Below are 19,394 nucleotides of genomic sequence, written 5' to 3'. Positions count from 1 at the left end.
TTCAACCGTTGGATAATTTTCTGAGGCAGCTCAGTCTTAGATACAGATTGACTCAGCGTCTCTTTTTCTTAGCGCCTGCTGGGGCCTTTGCATTTGGGGGTGCCCGGGCATGATTGAGATCTCGAATATGACTGAAGAGCTGGCTTTTGGAAGGAAACGATGCATTGCACACCATGCATGTATTCTATGGATCGGTTGTCAGCGATTAAAGGCGGAGTTGACATAGGATATATTCAGACCGGGGACTCACACCGTTATTTCCGGCCTCCTCCACTGCTTGGCGTGCTGCCTTTTTTTCACGCTTCGCCTTTGCCTTCCCTAGCTTCTTTGGCTGTGACTCATGGCCACTTCCATTGTCATCTTCAAGTGACAACGTTTCTAGACTGGCTGATACAGCCTGAGCAGCAGCTTCTGGGTCATCGCCTTCGCTCGCCCTGGTAATGGTATTGTGGACTGCGAATAGCCTCTGCTCAACCTCGGCACGCGAAGCATACTCATCATCTTCGATACTATCCGACGACGTATCAGTGAGCTCCGTCTCATCGATATGAGAAATTTGTTCTGCTGATGTATCATCCTTGCCCTTTGCGGCGTCCAATTCACCGCGCCCCCGAGTACCATCCCCCTCCTCAGATTCGTCGCTCGGTGTCGCCTTCTCGGGCGCGATAGGAGCGTCACGTAGACCCAGATCCATATCTTCGTTCTTCATTTGGCGCCTCAGATATTGCACTGCCTTTACGTGTTTTTTGCTTCGTTCATGTGCTTCAAATGACTTCTCGCTCTTGAAGATCTTGTTGCACACAACGCATTCGATCTCCTCTACCTCTGATTCCTCCTCCTCGCTGCTCGAGAAGTGGCCGGCCGTATCGCCTTCATCCCTTGCCTGAGCCCAGTCAGGAACGAATGCCTCGGATAGTTTCTCTTTATTAGCGGCACGTGAGCGTGCAGCTTGAGCGGCAGCGGCGGAACGTAAAGACTCCTGGCGTTCGGCAGCTGTCTGTGTGTTTGGAAGGTAACGCGGATCGCGCTTTCGTACAAAAGTGACGAGGAATCTAACTGCGTCATTGAATTCTCGTATGGCTTCTTCACGAATCTTCTTATTTTCTCTCTCCATGGCACGCCTGATACGACGATCCGGGGCCTCCACGAGCCGGTATTCGTCCTTCCATGCAAAAGTCTTGCAAGTCGAGAAGCTGGTCCAGGCGCTGTAGAAGGCCTTGACGGTGTGCTCATAGCTGTCGGTAGAGGAGCCGAATGTAGGATAATCTGGAGTGTCTCCCACTTCATAGACGCCAGCAGCGATTTCCTCATCAACGAGATGATCGAATGTCGCCTTGGCAATGCCAAAGAACCCTGAAGTGCCGTCCGTGAAGGGAACAGTAGAGTCAAAGCGGCGGATGAGGGAGAATATGTCTTCGGTGGACGTGAGCTTCACGTTGTTGTACTCGGGGCTGTTGCCTGAATCGGTCGGATCGGCCCCCCGTAAGATGGCTTCGCGATGGGAGTCGTACCAAGCTCTCTCCTGGGGATCGGCAAGGACTTCGTATGCGGCCTGGATTTCAGCGAAGCGACGGGTCGCATTCTGGACATCATGAAAGTTTCGGTCCGGGTGAAGCTCAAGGGCTCGTTTTCTGTAAGCTTTTTTGATTCTAGAGGCCCGGTATCGATTAGCAAGGACCCAAGTAAAAGCCCAAGAGCACTGGAAAGTGAGGAACGAGTGCGTACTCATCGTCAGAGGCGTCGCGCCCAACTTCAAGGAGCTCATAGTAACACGTCTTGACTGGCTCAGAGGAGCTTTCGCTCTGGTCTCGGCCAGAGGATTGCTGAGCACCCATGACACACCGAAGACGCTACACAGCGTACAGCAAAATGGGTGGCTCTATTATTTGCTAAATCTGAACCGCCGAATACCTTGACAGGCGAGAGTTGCCACAAAATTGCGTGTTGGAGCCGGCGCGTGGTTGGTGAAAGCTCACGACCGACCAGTCCAATCATTCGAATACGCTGTGCAGAAAGGGTAAGAGAAACAGTGATCGAGATATTCAGCAGGTAAAGGTAAAGAAATGATCACAATAGACAAGGGACTTGGGCAAGATTAGGTAAAGATGGCAAGGCATTTCCAAGTAAAGTAAGGATGGAACTTCCGTGTGGTGCCTAGGTAGACTTTAGGTAATCCATAATTCTTGAATCGAATTTCTTTTTTTGCAGATGCCCCTCCACACCTCGTACCTTCAGGTAAGGTAAGGAAGATATACCCCGCAACCCCTCATTGCCTGCCATTTGATAAGATAAGAATTCAAGGGTTGTTAAAGTCGAAGGTAAGGTTCCTACCTAAGGTAAGGCACCGCGGTGGCTAAAGTACTGTGTACCTATCTCATCCATTTACCTACCTACTTACCCATTTGAAATCTGATCTTGGAGAACTGATCATCAGCATCACACTAATACTATCCGTACATTCGGAATGCCTTTGCCTCAGGTACCTCATGAGACCACATGGTTCACACTAGATAAAGACTGGCAATAGATATCTAATTGAAAACATGCGGAAGTCGACTAGGCAGTGCAGGTGCACATCTGGACATCTAGCGAGCGAGCGTGGACAGTGTCCGTCAACGCACGGATATAGTAATACTCTGTATTCATAGGAATATCTCCTTACTTGGAAAAGACGAGCAATGACTCTTGCTTGGTCCCACCTGACATGGCAACGTGCCGACTCTGAGGTTGGTGACTGGGCTAAACGGAATGTGCATCAATCGAGAGGAGCTACATACTGTTCGGCTCCGTGACAGGAGCAGCGGGCCCCATACCACCCTTTCCTGAGTACAACGTTGGGCGAAGTATCTTCAATGACTGAGTCTGTGTATGGGAAACCATCTACCTAGTAGGTAGATATAGCTGGGACTGGTATACGTAACCGTACAGTCATCAAGTCTCGCCTTATACAAAGTTGGAACTTGCCGTGAGTTGAAAGATAGTAAGGGCACATGAGGTATATGACCCGTTACAACGATTATATGCTACGGCTTTTCTCTACATATCAGTCCGTTGGCGAAGGACCGCCGCGAGGCAACTTAGGGCACCAACTATTACCTTACCTAAAGTACCAAGTGTTCCCATTTCCCTGGCACCGTATCGCACCTAAGGTACTTGATGTCATTCGAAGCAAGGTATGTATGTATCCGAACCTTGAGCAGAGTTAGTAACGGCCACTGATGGGATGTGATGGGATGGCATGGGATGGCGTCCAGTGAACCCATGCCTTGCGATCCCCCCCCCCCCCGCCTTTCCCTCCCTGTCCTGGTTGTTTGACAGCATGGTCCAGCCCAGCCTAGCCCCCCAGCACGTCGTCGAGGCCGGTGACAAAAACCAGTGCAGTTACGTACTTTTGCGTGTCTGTGACTGAAATTTTATATAGTGCAACTACGCTGCTGACCCTTTACCTACCTACCCTCCCATCACAAGCCCCCCAAACCCTCTTTCTTGATCATTCGTCCGTGAATCCAGGGCTATCCTATCCACCCCTCGGAGAGAAAGCCATGTCTTTACGCCTTGCCAAGACACCAGTCCGAGTATCGAGTATTGTTGCACTGCAGATCCAACCAATTTGAAAACCTACGCCATGAAGTTTGCACACGATTTCAAAGAAACGCTTAGGCGCCAAGGTTAGTATACCACATGTCTTTGTCGTTTTTTTTTTAATATTTTTTACCGATATTTCCCTCTGAAATCCTCCATGTTCGTCCCATCTCAGACGCTCTGTGAGACTGAATGTGACAATCCCCCAAAAGAGACGATGCATTGCCTGACGCTGCTCAATTTCAGACTTTCCACCTCACTGGATTGATCAGGCCATCCCATATGGCCAGCTAAAGAAGGTTCTCAAACGTGTCGCCGGGGAACTCAACGATCTGGGGCTTGATCCCGAGACTCTACGCCAACTTCTCGACCCGGCTAATGATTCGCCACTCGCCGCCAAATACCGCCTCAATGGTAAACTATCTCTGCCCTCTCCCATCCAGCGGTGTTCGCATCGCCGCCACCCCCCACGCCCCTACCAAAAGCATACGGGCTAACTTGCATACAGCTGCCGGGAACTCAAAGTTATTGAGGCCAAAACTGACTGTCTTGGTGCACATGCGCGACGGCAATGCCGTTGACGCATCACTGACGCCCGCATCCCGTTCCCTCATTGAACGCATCGCCGCCTTGCAGTCCCACGATCCAGCTCAACCGATCCCGGCCGCAGCTCCAGAGGACTCCGTACCATCCAAGTCGCCAGTCTCGTCTGTTGAGTCTCTTGCCGATGCTGAGATTGAGTTATCGGGCACCCAGACTTGTCTCCAGGTTGAAGGCCAATCGTCGTCAACAGAGCACTATGAGCGTATCGAAGTTCCACTTGTCTTTGATGGTGAATTCTTTGACATCCTGCAGAGCGATGTCAACAACTTGGATGCACTTCAGGCAAAGGAGGAAAAGGCCATGGTGACGGAGATTGTTGCCCTGAGACAGGAAATTTCTCATTTGACGAAACCCAGTCGCCTCTCCAAGAGCGACCTTGCGAGGTGGCGAGCCATTTTCGAGCTGTACCTCGACGCCCAAGTCTTCTTCTCAACCAACGAGCAAGATCACGGATCCCGAACTAGTCAGACGGCTGCGAAACAGCTCCAGTGGTTCCAAGAAGAAATCACAAAGAGGAATCTCGTCAAATCATTCAAGATTGCCGAGAGTCGCGAAGCCCTAGTTCGCTTCTTAAGTCTCAACGCCGTTCTCCTCAAAAACTTGCAGTTCCAGGAAATCAACCAGGTTGCTATATACAAAATTCTGAAAAGTGAGCCTTACCCCTCCCGATATCGCCTTCAATCTAGTTTGACTTGTTCAAGCAAAGCTGATGCACGGCAGAGTTCGACAAACGTACCTGCCTGGGTGTTTCGAAATCCTTTCCAATTCAAGTACATTCCGACAAGTTGCTGGCCGGCTCCGTGGCGAAAGACATTTGCGCCCAAATGTCTACCGACTTAGTGTCAGTCGTACCGCAGATCAGTGATTATTTGTGTCCAATTTGCTTCGCCATTGCCTATAGGCCTGTCCGGCTAGCCTGCCAACATATCTTTTGCATCCGGTGCATTGTCAAGATCCAACGGCGGAATGAGAAGCACTGCCCTTTGTGCAGAGCCGACACCGTCATGAAGGCGTCCGCGGGTAAGTAGACCATGTGAGCCGGTGCGAAGTGCACACTGACTGACACCGGTGATTACAGATAATCTGGATATTCAACTAGAGAGATACATGCGCAAGTACTTTCCCAAGGAGGCCAAGGAGAAGCAGCGAGCCAACGAGATTGAACGAGGCATCGAGGACTATGGTCCTGAGTACGTGCACTCTGAATGCTCTGTTATGTAGATGCTGTCGTGTTTTTACTTTCTTCTTCGCTTTCCTATAGATTTCTCAGAGATACCCTTGCCGGTTGTGGGTTGAGCTTCCGGCCGCAACGAGACTGAAATTTGAGAGAGTCTTGTGGTCTTTACTGGCGAGTGCTTCTTTTTTGCTCTCCAAACTCTCATCATCTTCGGCTCCCGCGTGCCTCGCATCCAACTATCCATTACCGCTCCATTCATACCTCATGGAATTTTTCGCGCAATTCAAGCATCTTGGGATTTTTCGACCGCTTCAAGAGCACTGGTGAAAATCTTTTGCAACTCATCCGTCTCCTCTAGGCCGACACTGACGCGAATGAGGTCCGGATCAACACCTAGACCGGCAGCCCAGTCAAGCTCTTGGTAATGCGCCAGCAGTACATAGGGCGACGTCAGAGTAAAGTTCGTACCCAGACTCGGCCCCTTGGCTGTCTCAATGGCGTCGAAGAACGCAATGGCGTGAGCCGTCTTGTGAAACGTAACGGACAGAAGCCCGCCATAACCCCCACCGGGCAATTTACAGAGATCGTAGTTGGGTCTAGTCGGATTGACTCTCGGGTAGTAAACACATTTCACCAGCGGGTGAGCCGAGAGGATGTCGCAAATGGTCTCGGAACTCTCGTTGATGCGCTCAATACGCGATGCAAAGTCGCGACTGTTCCGCTCCATGAAAACGACGTCCTCTGGCCAGTACGTGTCTTCCAGGTCCTCGACCCAAGCACCCTTGAGGGCCTGATAGTACTTGCCGCTTGGGTTCAGGATAGCACTGCCACCCATGACGTTGCAGTCGCCCGAGAATATCTTGGTCAGACTGCTTACGACTATGTCTGCGTATTGTAGTACGTCAATGTTGATGAAGCTGCCGATGGTCTCGTCCACAACGACGCCGAAATCATACTTGTCTGCAAGGGTACGGATCCGCGCCAAGTTGGGGCAGGTTAGGAGAGGATTGCCGGGAAATTCACAAAAGAGCGCCAGGAAGCGCTCGCCACTCTCCAGGCGCTTTTCGAGATCGTCAAGGTCCTCCTCTGAAGCGCGCCCATAGAAGAGACAACCAGGACCAAACTTTTGCAGGATCTTGAGCGTATCGACGTAGGGGAAGCCAAAGTTGACAGATTGGAGATCACCCCTAGCGCGCAGCATGGCCCGGTGTGCGTTGTAGATGGCATTCATGCCACAGGGAAATAGGTATACGTCGCTCTCTTGCAGGTCCTTCTGGTTTCTGGCGTTTTCTCCCATGGGAGGCAGTGAGCTGATGCTGGCCTCCATGTCGGCAGCCATGGCGCCCGCAATTCTACGCTTGATGGCCGACCTGGCGCGCTCGACAAGGGACAGGTCGAGGTTACGGCCAAAGCGTTCCTCGAGGAAGCGCAGGCTTTCTTGCGTTTCAAACGCACTCTGGGGGTTCACCTTGGCCGCTGGGTGGTGAGCCGTCTTGGTATCGTCGATGGAAGATGGGCGGTGGTATCTCTTCGGACCCCTGTGGGCTTTTCCCACTGGCGAGTTAGGCCTTGCCACGGGAACAAAGAGGCCCTCCTTCAATAGGCCGTGACAGAACTCGGCCCTTCGGCTTGAGATTCCGTCTCCTGTATGCTGCCAGTACTGCTTGGCAAAGGGGAACACCTCGGGGGCATACACCACAGCAGAGACAGTGGGTGACAGAGAGCGCAAGAGCGGTGAAACATCCTTGGTCATGTCGAGTCCGAAATCAATGACGGTGGCATCGGCAGAAATTGAGGCATCTGCGTGTTTCTTTACAAAGGCCAGACACCTTCTCGCAATACGAGGGGTGGGAAACAACATGGCTTTCTGGCCCGAAGGGCCATGCTGGGCAATTAGATCTTCAGCCAAGGCTACAATGCTCTTATGAATGAAGAATCTTGACAGAAAATAGTCTCAGCCGGGAACAGAGAGTTGATATGGAAGAAGAGGCTTACCTGGGATAGCCGGTGGTCATCTTATCGACGACCCATGATTCTCCCTCTTCATAGCCGACATTTGCCTTCCACGTAGGAAGCTGAACGCTCACTGCCTGCACTGGCTGTCAGCATAGACTTCACATTGGCTTTAAACAAGGAAAGGGAACCGCATGGAGTTGGCCGTGGCGTACATGAGCAGTGTCTGGCGGGATGGACTGTCCCAGTTCCAAGGCGGGCATTGTGGCAATATTGACTTGTGCTTTTTATCTACGTGAGCTGTACAATGTGTTAGACCGCAGTTTAAAGCGTGTAGGTTATGGCCAGTGGTCGACTTGCTCTATATTTCACCGAGGTGATGGTGTGTGGGCTTTTATGCGTCGTTGGTCTGTATGAGAATGAGATGAGTCAAGTAATTAGACTGGAGTTTGGATTGATCAAGATGTGGGTCAAGGCCGGTGCAGAGGTGGCTAAAGTAGGTAAGGCATCACGCAAGAGCCCTCCACTTGTACAGTCTTCTTTCTTTCTTTCTCCCTCTCTCTCTCTCTCTCTCTCCCACACTCACAAGTATTCTTTTATCTCCGACTCTCCCTCTTTCCATGTGTGGGATCGCACTGAGACTTTATGTAGTATAAATTGGGGATAAAGTATTGTAAATGGTGGCTCTATTCAGTGGTCATTGATGGAAGTATGCCGTCAATCGCGAATCGCATCAGATTTGCCTCCAGTGTCAATATTCCCCCGGTTTGCCGGCACTTGACTCGATGTGGGTGATTGGAAGTCGGTAGAAATCTGCCAAATCCCCAAAGGGCAATTTTTGGGGAGGACTGAGAGACTGTGACTGGTAATTGTTGGTCTGTGCCGTGGCATGCGGGGCGCCGAGGATCGGAGTGATACCCCGCGAGGGGCATTTGATTTCGTCTCTACCTATCCGTACCTCTGCGAGAGGTACGGATACCTACATACCTTTGGTACCTACCTACGAACTTAGTTCCAGAGCCCAAAGATCTCAAGTTCCTCAAAGTCAGGAAGGTGAATTTGGGCATCTACAGCGCGGCATTTACCAAGGGATATGATCATGACAGCTCCAAAATCAGATTTGATTTCCCATGAGCCCTCACTCACCTCCGGCCCCCATCCCCGAATAGACAGCGCGACGATACTAAACAATACTATTGGTGACGATGAAAGCCAAACAGTCAATGGCTTTGGACCAGTCTGTCGTATAAGTAGACTATCCATTAATTATGAGGTGAGAAACTCTAGTCGATACCGGTCTAGCATTCTCATAAACTTGGCCCACGAGAAGAAAAAATTTAACACGCATTTAAGCATTTGGTAGACCTCCGTGTCAGCCTGCATCAGCGAGATCAGCCTTGTGAAGAGCCTTTCTAGTGTCTATCTCAACGTTGAACAGTCCCCAGACAAGCAAAAGTATCTCAATATGACTCCCATATGTCCATAATCAAATCATCACTGCCCCGGCTTCAGTCTCATCTGCTCATCATCCTCAATAAATAGAACAATTGCCACGCAATGCATCCGTATCCGTACCTAAATCGTAAAAGCCAGCCTCTAAGCAAGAAAAATATACTGAAATAGCATCGGCACTCGTTCTGTGCGGCCGAGTAATCTGTTGATAATTTTGAGTCGCTCGACTACGGAGGTCTTGCCGCCTCGACAGTTGTTCCAGAACATTCCGGTGGAAGACAATCCGCTGCACTTCTCCACCTCGTTAATGATACTGACGCCTGCTGGTCTTGCTGCCGATACAGCTGATGCTATCGCTTGGTGCTACACTGATGGCGTCATCTTCCCAGGCACTGCGGCCACTGTCAATGCGGCTCTTTGGCGGAGGAGGGCCGCGTGCCGACACATAGGTCGGAGCTCGCGTGGCAGGGGGGTAGGCGAAGACTGGTTGAGTGTTTCGAACCGCCGTTGGGGCTCTGCTTGGAGCTCTAGTTGGAGCTCTACTCGGTGCTCTGCTAGGTGCCTTGCTAGGGACAACAGTAGCCGGCGCAGCCTGAGTAGGTGCCATACTAGGAGCTCGGCTGGGTGCCACAGTAGGAGCTCTACTACGCACAACAGTCGGAGGCCTGCTAGGTGCCCTGCTCGGCGCCCTGCTCGGTGCCATGCTCGGCGCCTTGGTGGGAGCGCGACTCGGGACAAGGCTGGGGGCCATAGTGGGCGCGCGACTGGGTGCGCGGCTAGGTGCTTGACTCCGCCCGCCCAATATCGTCTCAACAGTGGGCGGGGGCGGACGGACGGTGGACTGAGACCTCCCGCTCCGGGCCGAGACGTAGGTTCCGGCATCGTCAACGATGGTACGGGGCACGGCCGACCTGCTGGCCATACTGTGTCTTGAACCCGCATTACTTTGGTGCTCGTAATCGGTGAGCATAAGGGGGGCGGTTCGGGGAACGGCGGCTTGGCTGCGAGAACGAACACTGCTGCCTCTTTCGAGCTGATAGCGAGACGAGTGCCGGCTGCGGGTGTCGTCGTACAAGTCATCGGCGGCACGACTTCGTGCGCCGACCTGGCTGTACTTGGCCATGTACTGGGGAGGTGCTCGGTTATCCGACAGCGCCGGGTAAGCCTCTGGGTACCGGATCTTCTCGACGGTCCTCTCGACTTCAACATAACGTCCGGCTTGCGGATCGGCATACTGATCGGGGAAGGTGGAACGACGTTGGAACGGAGGGGCGGCTCCGGAGCCGTCAAACTCCTGGCGCGGAGCTCGTGCACGTTCCTTGCGCATCATTCCGTAGGTGACGGCAGCGCCGGCGGCGGCACCGACAGCTGCACCAAGAAGACTTCCGACAATGGTGTTTGTAGCAATACCGCCGCTCGATGGAGAGGGTTGAGATGGGGTTTCGTCTCTTTTGGTCGGCGATTCGATGACCGAGGTGGTGACGCTTCGACGGAGCATTGTGTAAGGGGGCTCGTTGCCGGGAAATGAGCCAGAGCGAGCGGCCATGGCGAAGACTGATGAAAAGGTTCCGGCAGTAGCGGAACCGGAAACAGAAGGCGGCGGCGGGGGCTCGGATGCTGCAACGTCGTAATTCCAATCCAGAATGCGGCCAGCCTCCTCCGTGGTAGACTGTGTCTTTCGAACAGTAGAGCCAGCGTAGGAGGGAGGATAGTTGGGAGGGGGTTGATATACAACTTCCATGGTGTTACCATCCAAGTCGGTCACAGTAGCCCGGTGGATATCGCCACTTTGAGTGATTAAAGCGGGACGAGTGAAGTGATCAGCCGGGACGCTGGATAGCAGGTTCGGATTGGCCCGGACGGCAAAGGCGTGGAAGTCGGTGACAGCGGTGGGGGAGGGAGCAGAAAAGACGGCGCGAGAGAGCTTCAGGGGCTCGTTGGAATTGCGGGCCTCGCGGATCTGGAAAATGGGGGTGAGCGGGGACAGTATACCATATGTGACGGTGCTGGGAAGTCTGCCAGGGCCTGAGGTGGTGATGGCCGTCTTGGAGTCGGTGTCGGCGCCTTCATTGACGTTGGCGTTGGCGTCCGGGGGAGCGGTCTGGGAATCCGTAGATATATAGTGGATGCCCAGGGATTGGAAGATGGCGGAGTAGAAGGAAGTTGAAGAGGGAAGATGGGAGACGTCAAAGTAGGGAGTCATTTGGGGCGGTTGATAGTAGTAGGCCAGTCCTGAACCAGGTAGGGCGGCTGCTTGAGGTGGGCGCAAAAAAGAGAGAGAGAGTGAGAGAGAGTGTGAAGCGAAGGGCTAGGTGACAGGTCGAGAATAGTTTCGTGTAAGTGCCGTTGCGCTTCCGCGGACGCGAGGGGTGAAAAAGAGGCGCAGACAGGCGACTCGAGCTAAGTAGGCTTGGGGGCAGCCTCGTTAATTTTTGCGTTCGTTGAGATGGTTGCAAAGGAAATTCCGAGTGAAACTGTCCAGGGCAACCTATTGATGATGGTGTGTAGGTTTGTGGTGGTGCACTGGTGATGGTGCACTGGTGATGGTGGTGATGGTGGTAGTGCTAGTGGGTGATTTGATGAGGTATGGATAAAGCCCAAGAGGTAAAGGTCCAGTATTGACAGGTAAGGTAGCGTAGCACCGAGAAAGATACCAGAATGCTAATAAGACAACAAGAAAGGGGAATCAACCTCAAGCATGTCAGTTCCCGACTGCTGCGTGGAATGAAATGCTTAAAAGAGACACTTCTTAGTCTGACAAGGGGGGAAAGAGGGCACACGCAACCGACAAAAACCAAGCTCTGTGAGGGTCAAGACTCAAGACTCAAAGTAAGCCTGCCCACACATATATGTCTTATGTACCTACCTTGCTCCTGTTGGTAACTAGGTACCTTGCTACGTCTCCGACAACCCACCCACTCGCAACTGCGAAGACCTAGGTACCTTGCCTAGGAGGTAGCAGCCATACGGGAAACCGGTACTTTGTCTTCAGGGTGCGGCGTGCCTAGGTAGGGTGTCATCGGCGGCACATCCATCACTCCAGTAGCACGAGGCCGCCATCGACTGACAGCCTGTTCCTGCTGCTGAGCCCAACCTACCTTACCTTACCTCAAGGTACCTTGGTGACAATCCCACTCACGAGTCGGCAGGGAGTCTCACTTTTCGCCCAGTGCCTTCTGGCCAAAGCCAATATGCAGCCAGCCCGTTCTGGACGAGTCCAGTGCAGCTGCGATGGTGGGTGGTGAACTGCAGCTAGTGGCCGGTGAAGGAAGTGGCATGTCCACATTGCGCCGGGGCACCCAGCCGGAGACCTCAGACGGGTCACGGAAGCATAGGACGGACCACCGTGATCTTTTTCTGCGCCTATGAAAGATGAGGCTATCCTAATGCCGCGCCAGCCAGTTGAGCACAGCCTGTACAGAGTACAAATGTACGGATACCAACTACGTGTAATTCGTCCCCATCCTTCAGATATCGGCCTTCATTCCCTCGTTCTGAACGGTGACTGGTGTCATCGGGACTGTGGCCAGGTCCAGCCGCCCGACGATTTACAACCGGCCAAAGGCAAGCACCGCTTGGTATCGGGGGCCGGAGCTGGGGCTGGAGCTGGGCTACGTGTACGAATACATGGCAGAACCGAGGACCGAGATGTCAAGTGGTGGTTCAGGGGGGGTGGATCATCCTGCAAGCAGCAACGGCTGCCGCATCTCATGATCTAGATCGCGTCGAGAGCATGGTCGTCGATGTGTGGTCTATATGATATTGATATGGGTCTCAGTCTCTGTACGCCGTACGGAGTATTCTTGTGGATAGTGGCACTGGTTTCGTTGTGCCGCGTCGTGTCTGGCTGCTATTCGTCTCTTCAAGCCCCGCCTAACCCCCATTGCCTCAGTTGCTGCAGACTCCTTTGTCGTGCCCTGAGTTCAACCAGGATGAGAGTAGCCACCCTCCCGGGACCGCTAGAAGGATGGATCAAGGTTGTAGGTGCCCGTAGAATCCCTGGCCCATACGAAAGCTGGTGGCGGTGGAAGTACATGCGGAAGAGAAGGAGAAAGAAGAAGAAAAAGAAAAGAAAAAAACTCCTTGAATACCAACAGCAACCTAATTCACACAAGGTTGGTATTGAAAATATCCAAGACTGTCTGTCGGGTCATAAGTGAGCTAAACCGGCCCAGAAATGCCGCATTGTAGATATTTCGACATTGGGGAGCGAAAGGCGGTCGTCAGAAATCACTTGGATCAGAAGTCGCGTCTATAGCTACTGTCATTGGACGGATTGAAAGCAGGAGTGCGTGGGACTCCCGTCGAAAGCGTTTGTCGCTTCCAAATGGTCCGCTGGAAGCAGTACGGAGTACCTTAGTAAGGTACCTAAGGTATCGAAAAGCCGCTCGTTGCGCGCGGTCCAAATGGAAGCAGCTGCCGTGAGGTCTGGATGGTTAACCAAGTGAGGAACCTCAGGTACCTTGTACACACATCAAAGTGCAAAGTTAGATATCTTTCGTAAGGTAATTAATGGAAGCTATTATCTAATCCCCGTTTTCTGTCTCCCTCCTTACTGTCTCAAGTAGGTATCTTAGTTTGGATTTCCCCGGCAACTTGTGTCCTTTGACTTAAGGTATAGGTAATACCTAGCTAGGTACGGTACCGAGGGTCTTTTTTTTTTTTTTTTGTGTGGAAAAGTTGCTGTACCTTACTCTGCAGTGTACTTTTCCAATTTCGCATATGTCTGTAACTCACCGCATCGATCCCCCTTCCAACACGTCGCAGCCTGCCAGGCTCTTTTGCGGTTTTGCCTTGACCGACTTGCCCTGATGTGCTGTATTCTCTGAGTCTCCGTACCCCGTATGGTTATCAAATCCCACAATGAGGTGGTTTGCGCCATTCCATCTACGAATATAGATGTCCTCTCCACTTTGCTTGGGCAACCGCAGCTGCCAGCATGGTGCACCCAGCCTCGCACTTTCTACCTACCTAGCTCGCGTGCTTCCAGTTCCGTCAGCTTGGCTGGTGAGCTGGCCATGCCGCTCATCGTCGGATCTCAGCATGCTCAAGTCTTGACCTCATACCAGAAGGCCACTAATGCAACTATACATCCACCTTGCCTGCTGCCCAACCTCCCATCAGCTTGAGTCCCCCGGTCCCCGACTTGTTTTGTGAGCTCAGTAAGGAGGAGTCAGGACGCATGCGCATATCTATCCGTACCTATGGACGCATACCTACATATTTCCTCCCAGCCAGTCGGACACATCGGTCCGCGCCGCCCTGTTCCAAAGGGCCCCCAAAAGCTACCACCCAAAGCTAACCCCTACTTTTGTCAAGTTTGTCCGTCGATTCTGTCACATTCAACCCGTCAAGTGGTAATGCGGTGTACACACCTGCGCAGTCTGACTCCCTCACATGCACACGCGGGGCAGTCCCATGCATGGTAAGGCGAACGAGCCTCACTATTGTCGCGTCCCCTTCGTCCCTGAGCAGACTGAGGTGACCAACAAACACTTCATTTTGCTTTCCATGCCGTAGTCCACTCAGGCATCAATGACATGCCAAATCACAAACTCAACCCTTACCTGACACGGGTCCTACACCTTTGATTCGACCGTACCTGGTCCATACCCATCAGTTCAACACCTTAGCAGTCCACGAGTCTATGTGACTGTCTTGCGCCCTTCCTTTTCGTCCATGATGCTGTGGGCATCTAGTCGAGGAAGCTAGGCAGCCACACACGCGCAGTTGGCTCACACTCAAAGAACAGGGGATCTCAATTTATAAACCCATCAAACACGGTAGATATATTCATTGTCTTTCTAAACGGCCTCCAAGTAAGAGGCCTTGCACAACCTACCCGCGTAGCCGCTAGTATTCAGCTATACACCATCAATCCTTGAGACGTCGCCCTTATTTTCCATTTTTGTGTATGCTCGCCAGCGACACCGCTGAGCGTTTGGTCGCAACGCACCGTTGTACAAGTGAAAACCAAAGAGTGGCCCATTTGTCACGACACTTGCCGAGAGCACCAAAGATACTACTCTAACAATAGCCAAGGCCGCCACCCCTATAGATCCTGAGTGAGGGGCAAACAAAGAGAAACGACAATCCAGGTTGAAGTTGAACCGTCAAGGCGAAGAAAGCGCCTTGGACCCGTTGTCGAACGCCCCGGTTTTGGTTGCAAAAACAGCGACAGCGCTGGCACAGGTAACCCAAGTTTCCGAGGTCGCGCGCGGACACCATGATGTTGTATCGCGGTTCCATGAGCTCAACCCCTCGACTTTCAATTTGCTGCTCTGGACGCAATTCTGTACCTCCAGGCGCCTGGGGGCCATCACTTACATTGCCGCTCTGATTCGCCATCACTCCTGCCTGGGATCGTGTCCCCGCAACATCAACGCCTGAGTAGATGTCGGGTTTCGACTACTGAATGTCCCAGGAATCCTCAGCAGCGTGGCAAAACTTGCTGCAAGCAACGCTGGCGGACAAGCTGTAGTTGCTGATGGAAATCTTCTCGTCCACGAGGCCATCGGCAAAGGTATCGGCGCCCTTTGCCATGGCACCAACGAAAACGCAAACACTCTCCTTGGGGGCGAGCGTGTCGATGTAGTCCCTAACATGTACCAGAGGGGCCTCGAAGCTGAGCGTTACCTTGCGGCAGTTGGGCGGAAGGTGGTCGGTGATAGGGTTCTGGATGACACGAAGCAGCTTCTCCTGCGAGTTGGTCGAGCGGATAGACAGGCGATGCAGCAGTTGAACCATCAGACCAGCAAAGCGCTTGAATGTTCGTGGGATACGGACAGACGGTGAGACCTCAATCAAGACGCCCTTGGCGGTATGAATGTAGATCTGAAGCTTGCCGGCCTTGTTGATGGGGGAGTCGAGCAGGGTCAGAAGGCACTGGTCAGTATGGTCAGCATGTTGGATGCAGACACGGCGGGCTAGGCGCGTTGAGGCGCAAAAGCAGTAGCACAAGCAAAGGCAGGGGCAAAAGCAAAAGCAAAAGCAAAAGCAGTTCGCTGGTAGTATCCAACCTGATGTGTGATATCCGGGCGCGCGTCACTAATGTCGCGGTTCATCTTGCGCATGACTCCAATGTGCTCGTCGCTGTTAAGTAGCGAGTACTTCTCCTCACGTTGGACGCCGTTGCGGCCGGTGCCGCCATGTGAAGCCTTGTAGGTCTCAAGACTGGCGTTGGAGAGAACGACGATGAGGCGCTGAGAATCCTTGTCGGTAGGTGGGATGGCGGTGTGCTGCTCAGCGACCAGCTGAGGGAGAGCCGGAGGGGGCAGCGACTGGGTGCCTGTTAGATTACGCAGGTTAGCACAACAAAGTCAATCAAGCAAAGCTAGCTGTGTAGGCTTGCCCTTGTGCAAACTGTCTGCCATGTCTTCCATCGTGTCGCGACTGCCTGTGTAGTACTTGATACTGGATATGTAGTGTTTGGGGTAGGGAACGAGGCGGAGTGTGCAGGGCGGCGGGGTAGCTACGGCTTTTAACCACGAAATGGTTCGCGCAATTGAAAGAGTAGGACTGGCGCAGAGGCTGACCGCGAAGAAGGAGGTTCCCGAAATGACAGCGATGACAGCGGCAGACAATTGCAATAGGGAGGAGCCTTGGACTCGGGGTTTTCACTCGATGCAAGGGAAAACGTGAGTCGCGCAAGGGACTCACATTGGGAACTTACGAGGTCGCTTGACGCCAGCACGGGCCTCTGGGGAAGACATGTTGATTTTTTTTTTGGGGAGGGGGAAACTCGACGATCTGGTGGTAGAATGTGGTGCAGGTTTTCCCCGGCTCTCTCTTCTGTTTTCTCTTCTTGTCTCGTTACACAGACAGGAAGGGGCGTACAGCAGGCGCGTTGTTGCACGCAGTGACCAATGATGGGGAAAAAGTAGCGGAGGAAAGAGAGATAAAGAATATTTGAGTGAACAGATATGGGATAAATCTGGTCCAGAGGTGAGGAGAGGAGAGGGACTGCGTGAGAGAGAGAAGTAAGTGGTAAGGTGGTGAGCGCGAGTCGAGAGGGAGGAATGTTGGTTTTGAATTTTCCGACGAGTGAGGGACCAAATCTGAGGGAGGATGATTCAGGCCGGGTTGCGAGGGAAGAAGAGAGACTACCTCAGTTGGCTTAGTCCAAGATGTGTGGGTGGCTTACCTAATGAGGGACACCACCCACAGTCAACCTAAGGTGAGGTACCGTCCCCTCTTCGAACCTACCTCGTCCGGATGGATACTCACTCAGTAGTGACTATGTACTGAGGGCTCTTGGGACTTTGGGTGCGGGGTGAGAGTGAGGGAAACGTAGCTGGGACACATCACACAGTGTCGAACTCATCCGCTCCAAAGAGTGTTGCCTCGAGAGCACAGTCCATGACAGTGCGAGGCCTGTGTGCCAGGCCAGAGCTGGGAGGGAGGTACTTCTGAATCGTCCCTTCGAGTGGAGGGCTCATCTGCGGTCCCATTTTAGCAAACTCTGGCCCACCTTGCTCAAGGTAGGTACTTCGTGCGCCGTAAGGTTCCATAGGTAGGTAGGTACGTTGCTTTTTTATGCAATCTTCCGCACGCTCAAAGTCACGCAAGGCACTCAAGTTTCTCTGGTCGGCTCGGGTCTCAGCCACTCGACTTTTAGCCGCTACGGCGAATGTTTGCCGAGCCATCGAGTGCGTTACTCCCGAATAGAAAAACCAGTGCTCCTTGGGTTCCTCGTCCGCTAGCAGACTTCGTCTCTGATTTTGTCAAGCCAATTTCTTTTATAAGTCTCAGCAAATTCAAGGGCCGGCTTCCGTCTTCGCGCATCGAACCCCACCTAGGTCGGGGAATGATGAATCTAGGCGTCTGTCTGCCGACGCTGCCGCCTACTAGCCATAGTATTGTTCTCAGTGGCTTTTGCCAGCCGCTAGAGGTCGGTGCCTTCAAATATCCGTGACCCATGATGCCTCGGAGAACACGTAGTGAGGGTGTGGCCCACAACCCGCTGAGCGATAGAAGTGATGAAGACACGCTTGAACCTTAAGTTGGCCAGACATTGAAACAACCAGCCGCGAGAGAATGAAGGAGACACAAAGCCTCGGCTGCCTCGACAGCAGACATCTCTTCACATGAGTAAAGCTCCTGCCTAGCTACGTAGTATCGGTGTCGGCCCTCTGAGCTCACATAGATATAGGGTCAGAAAGGCCTCGAGTGGGCCATGAAAGTTCATTGAGTGTTTTGTTAGTCTGACAAAGAGCGTTTGCTGCGATTAAATCGTAAGGGAAACATCGATCCTGTATTAAGAGAGCGTGGTGTGCCTTGAAGTGGGGCAGTATGATGAGTTACATAGTCTATACCATAGAGAGAGCGGAACGGTCATTCAGTTGTATGGACACATTGTACTACTTAAGGTAGGTAATACGGCGGCCTTTACATGGCTTGCGCCCCGGTGAAGAACCTACCTGCTTGGGACGTATAACACCTCAAATATAAACAAATCAAGGCAGTCCATATTCGTTCCCAGTTCGAGGGCGGATTGGATATGTATTGCCAGGGACCAATCGCCCCGGCGCATCAGGGGTGTTTCCGTGAAAACTGTATGAAACAAACCTACGGCTAAGTTCCTACAGCCATCAAGGCGAGCTCCGTGCTAACTGTTGAGAGAGAAGGAGACATAGTAGCGCGATGAGCTAATGTAAGGTAGGTAGGCCTTGACATTGCAGACCAAGGTAAGGTATCTAAGGTGGTTAACCTCCGTGCCCCCGAATCCCAGGAACCTCCTGTCAAAGGAAGCCACAGGCCGAGCCAAGCCACCTCGTCTAATTTAAGGTTATCTTAGCGTCTGATCTGACCACTCTGTCGGACCCCAATCCAGCAGGCCAGAAAACGGCCTGGGCATCGGCAGAAACATGGTCCGCTTGGCCAATGAGAAGCTACGAGATAAGGTCCATTTTTCGATTTTCTACTCCCTCCAGGAGTCTTGGGCATACCTTACAGTATCGAGGTCATCATCACAGCCAGTGCCCTATCTAAGGTATCACGCGACACCCTCAGCAGTTTCAAGCTCTCGCGTGGCATTGATTCGACAGACCGGTTTCGGCGCTATTGCACATTACCAACTGCCCACAATGTCAGCTCAGACAATGGCGCAAGCGCGTGCAGTCGTACGCGAGCTCAACGGCGTCGTCGTGAGCGCCGGTCTCATGCAGAAGACGGTCAAAGTGCGCGTGGGTGGCCAGCAATGGAAGCAAAAGGTCCAAAAGGTAAGATATAGAATTCAGAGGCACCAGCTCTTGAACCATGACAACTATACCTTTGAGGAGACTAACCCAGCCTCGGCTTCCTAGATGTTCACGAAACCAACGCACTACCTTGTCCACGATCCCAACTCGTCCCTCCGCACAGGAGACGTGGTTTCCATCGTTCCCGGATGGAGGACATCACCCCACAAGCGCCACGTTGTCAAGAGCATCATCGCGCCCCACGGTACACCCATTTCAGCGCGCCCACCGGTACCGACCGAGGAGGAGAGAATTGCGGCCAAGGTTCAGAAGAGAGAAGCCAAGGTTGAGAGACGCGAGACGCGGCGGCAGGAGAAGTCTTCAAAATCGACTCCTGAGCCCGATGTCGACTAAGGCCTGGGTCTGGTGGAAGAAAGGTTAAGTACGCA

General features: G+C 52.7%; 6 protein-coding genes across 6 annotated transcripts; 2 read left to right on the top strand and 4 right to left on the bottom strand.

Moving 5' to 3' along the window:
• Positions 1 to 52: 52 nt before the first annotated feature.
• BDZ83DRAFT_576167 (DnaJ domain-containing protein) lies at positions 53 to 1,835 on the bottom strand (the record flags this gene model as incomplete). The annotated part of the gene is given in 3 exon segments (XM_060504897.1): positions 53 to 184; positions 251 to 1,699; positions 1,716 to 1,835. The coding sequence occupies 3 exon segments, from the start codon at positions 1,833 to 1,835 to the stop codon at positions 53 to 55; spliced, it is 1,701 nt and encodes a 566-aa protein (XP_060365675.1).
• A 1,553-nt stretch (positions 1,836 to 3,388) lies between these two features.
• BDZ83DRAFT_301899 (SPX domain-containing protein) lies at positions 3,389 to 5,526 on the top strand. The gene is made up of 5 exons (XM_060502256.1): positions 3,389 to 3,668; positions 3,829 to 3,996; positions 4,091 to 4,834; positions 4,906 to 5,205; positions 5,264 to 5,526. The coding sequence occupies exons 1-5, from the start codon at positions 3,626 to 3,628 to the stop codon at positions 5,404 to 5,406; spliced, it is 1,398 nt and encodes a 465-aa protein (XP_060365674.1). The 5' UTR covers positions 3,389 to 3,625; the 3' UTR covers positions 5,407 to 5,526.
• A 119-nt stretch (positions 5,527 to 5,645) lies between these two features.
• Positions 5,646 to 7,578, bottom strand: BDZ83DRAFT_576218 (cystathionine gamma-synthase; the record flags this gene model as incomplete). The annotated part of the gene is made up of 3 exons (XM_060504899.1): positions 5,646 to 7,299; positions 7,358 to 7,452; positions 7,531 to 7,578. 3 exons carry the CDS (start codon positions 7,576 to 7,578, stop codon positions 5,646 to 5,648), a joined length of 1,797 nt encoding a protein of 598 aa, XP_060365673.1.
• Positions 7,579 to 9,071: 1,493 nt separating this feature from the next.
• On the bottom strand, positions 9,072 to 10,970 carry BDZ83DRAFT_751658 (uncharacterized protein; the record flags this gene model as incomplete). The annotated part of the gene is made up of 1 exon (XM_060514085.1): positions 9,072 to 10,970. One exon carries the CDS (start codon positions 10,968 to 10,970, stop codon positions 9,072 to 9,074), a length of 1,899 nt encoding a protein of 632 aa, XP_060365672.1.
• Positions 10,971 to 15,175: 4,205 nt separating this feature from the next.
• On the bottom strand, positions 15,176 to 16,479 carry BDZ83DRAFT_751657 (Alpha/beta knot methyltransferase; the record flags this gene model as incomplete). The annotated part of the gene is made up of 4 exons (XM_060514084.1): positions 15,176 to 15,652; positions 15,787 to 16,055; positions 16,131 to 16,367; positions 16,440 to 16,479. The coding sequence occupies 4 exons, from the start codon at positions 16,477 to 16,479 to the stop codon at positions 15,176 to 15,178; spliced, it is 1,023 nt and encodes a 340-aa protein (XP_060365671.1).
• Positions 16,480 to 18,852: 2,373 nt separating this feature from the next.
• BDZ83DRAFT_751656 (ribosomal protein S17) lies at positions 18,853 to 19,359 on the top strand (the record flags this gene model as incomplete). Its single annotated transcript, XM_060514083.1, has 2 exons — positions 18,853 to 18,987; positions 19,072 to 19,359. 2 exons carry the CDS (start codon positions 18,853 to 18,855, stop codon positions 19,357 to 19,359), a joined length of 423 nt encoding a protein of 140 aa, XP_060365670.1.
• Between the last annotated feature and the right edge of the window lie 35 nt (positions 19,360 to 19,394).

Source organism: Colletotrichum acutatum, assembly GCF_030867785.1.
Source record: "Colletotrichum acutatum strain CBS 112980 chromosome Unknown BDZ83scaffold_40, whole genome shotgun sequence".
Classification (NCBI taxonomy): domain Eukaryota; kingdom Fungi; phylum Ascomycota; class Sordariomycetes; order Glomerellales; family Glomerellaceae; genus Colletotrichum; species Colletotrichum acutatum.
This window is presented reverse-complemented; position numbering and strand designations above follow the sequence as displayed.

What these genes read in the sequence shown, in the direction of transcription:
- BDZ83DRAFT_301899 (XM_060502256.1), top strand. Translation starts at nt 3,626, where the DNA reads ATGAAGTTTGCACACGATTTCAAAGAAACGCTTAGGCGCCAAG. An exon ending in AGAAACGCTTAGGCGCCAAG is followed by an intron (nt 3,669 to 3,828) that starts GTTAGTATACCA and finishes GCTCAATTTCAG; the next exon opens with ACTTTCCACCTCACTGGATT. An exon ending in CGTCATGAAGGCGTCCGCGG is followed by an intron (nt 5,206 to 5,263) that starts GTAAGTAGACCA and finishes CGGTGATTACAG; the next exon opens with ATAATCTGGATATTCAACTA.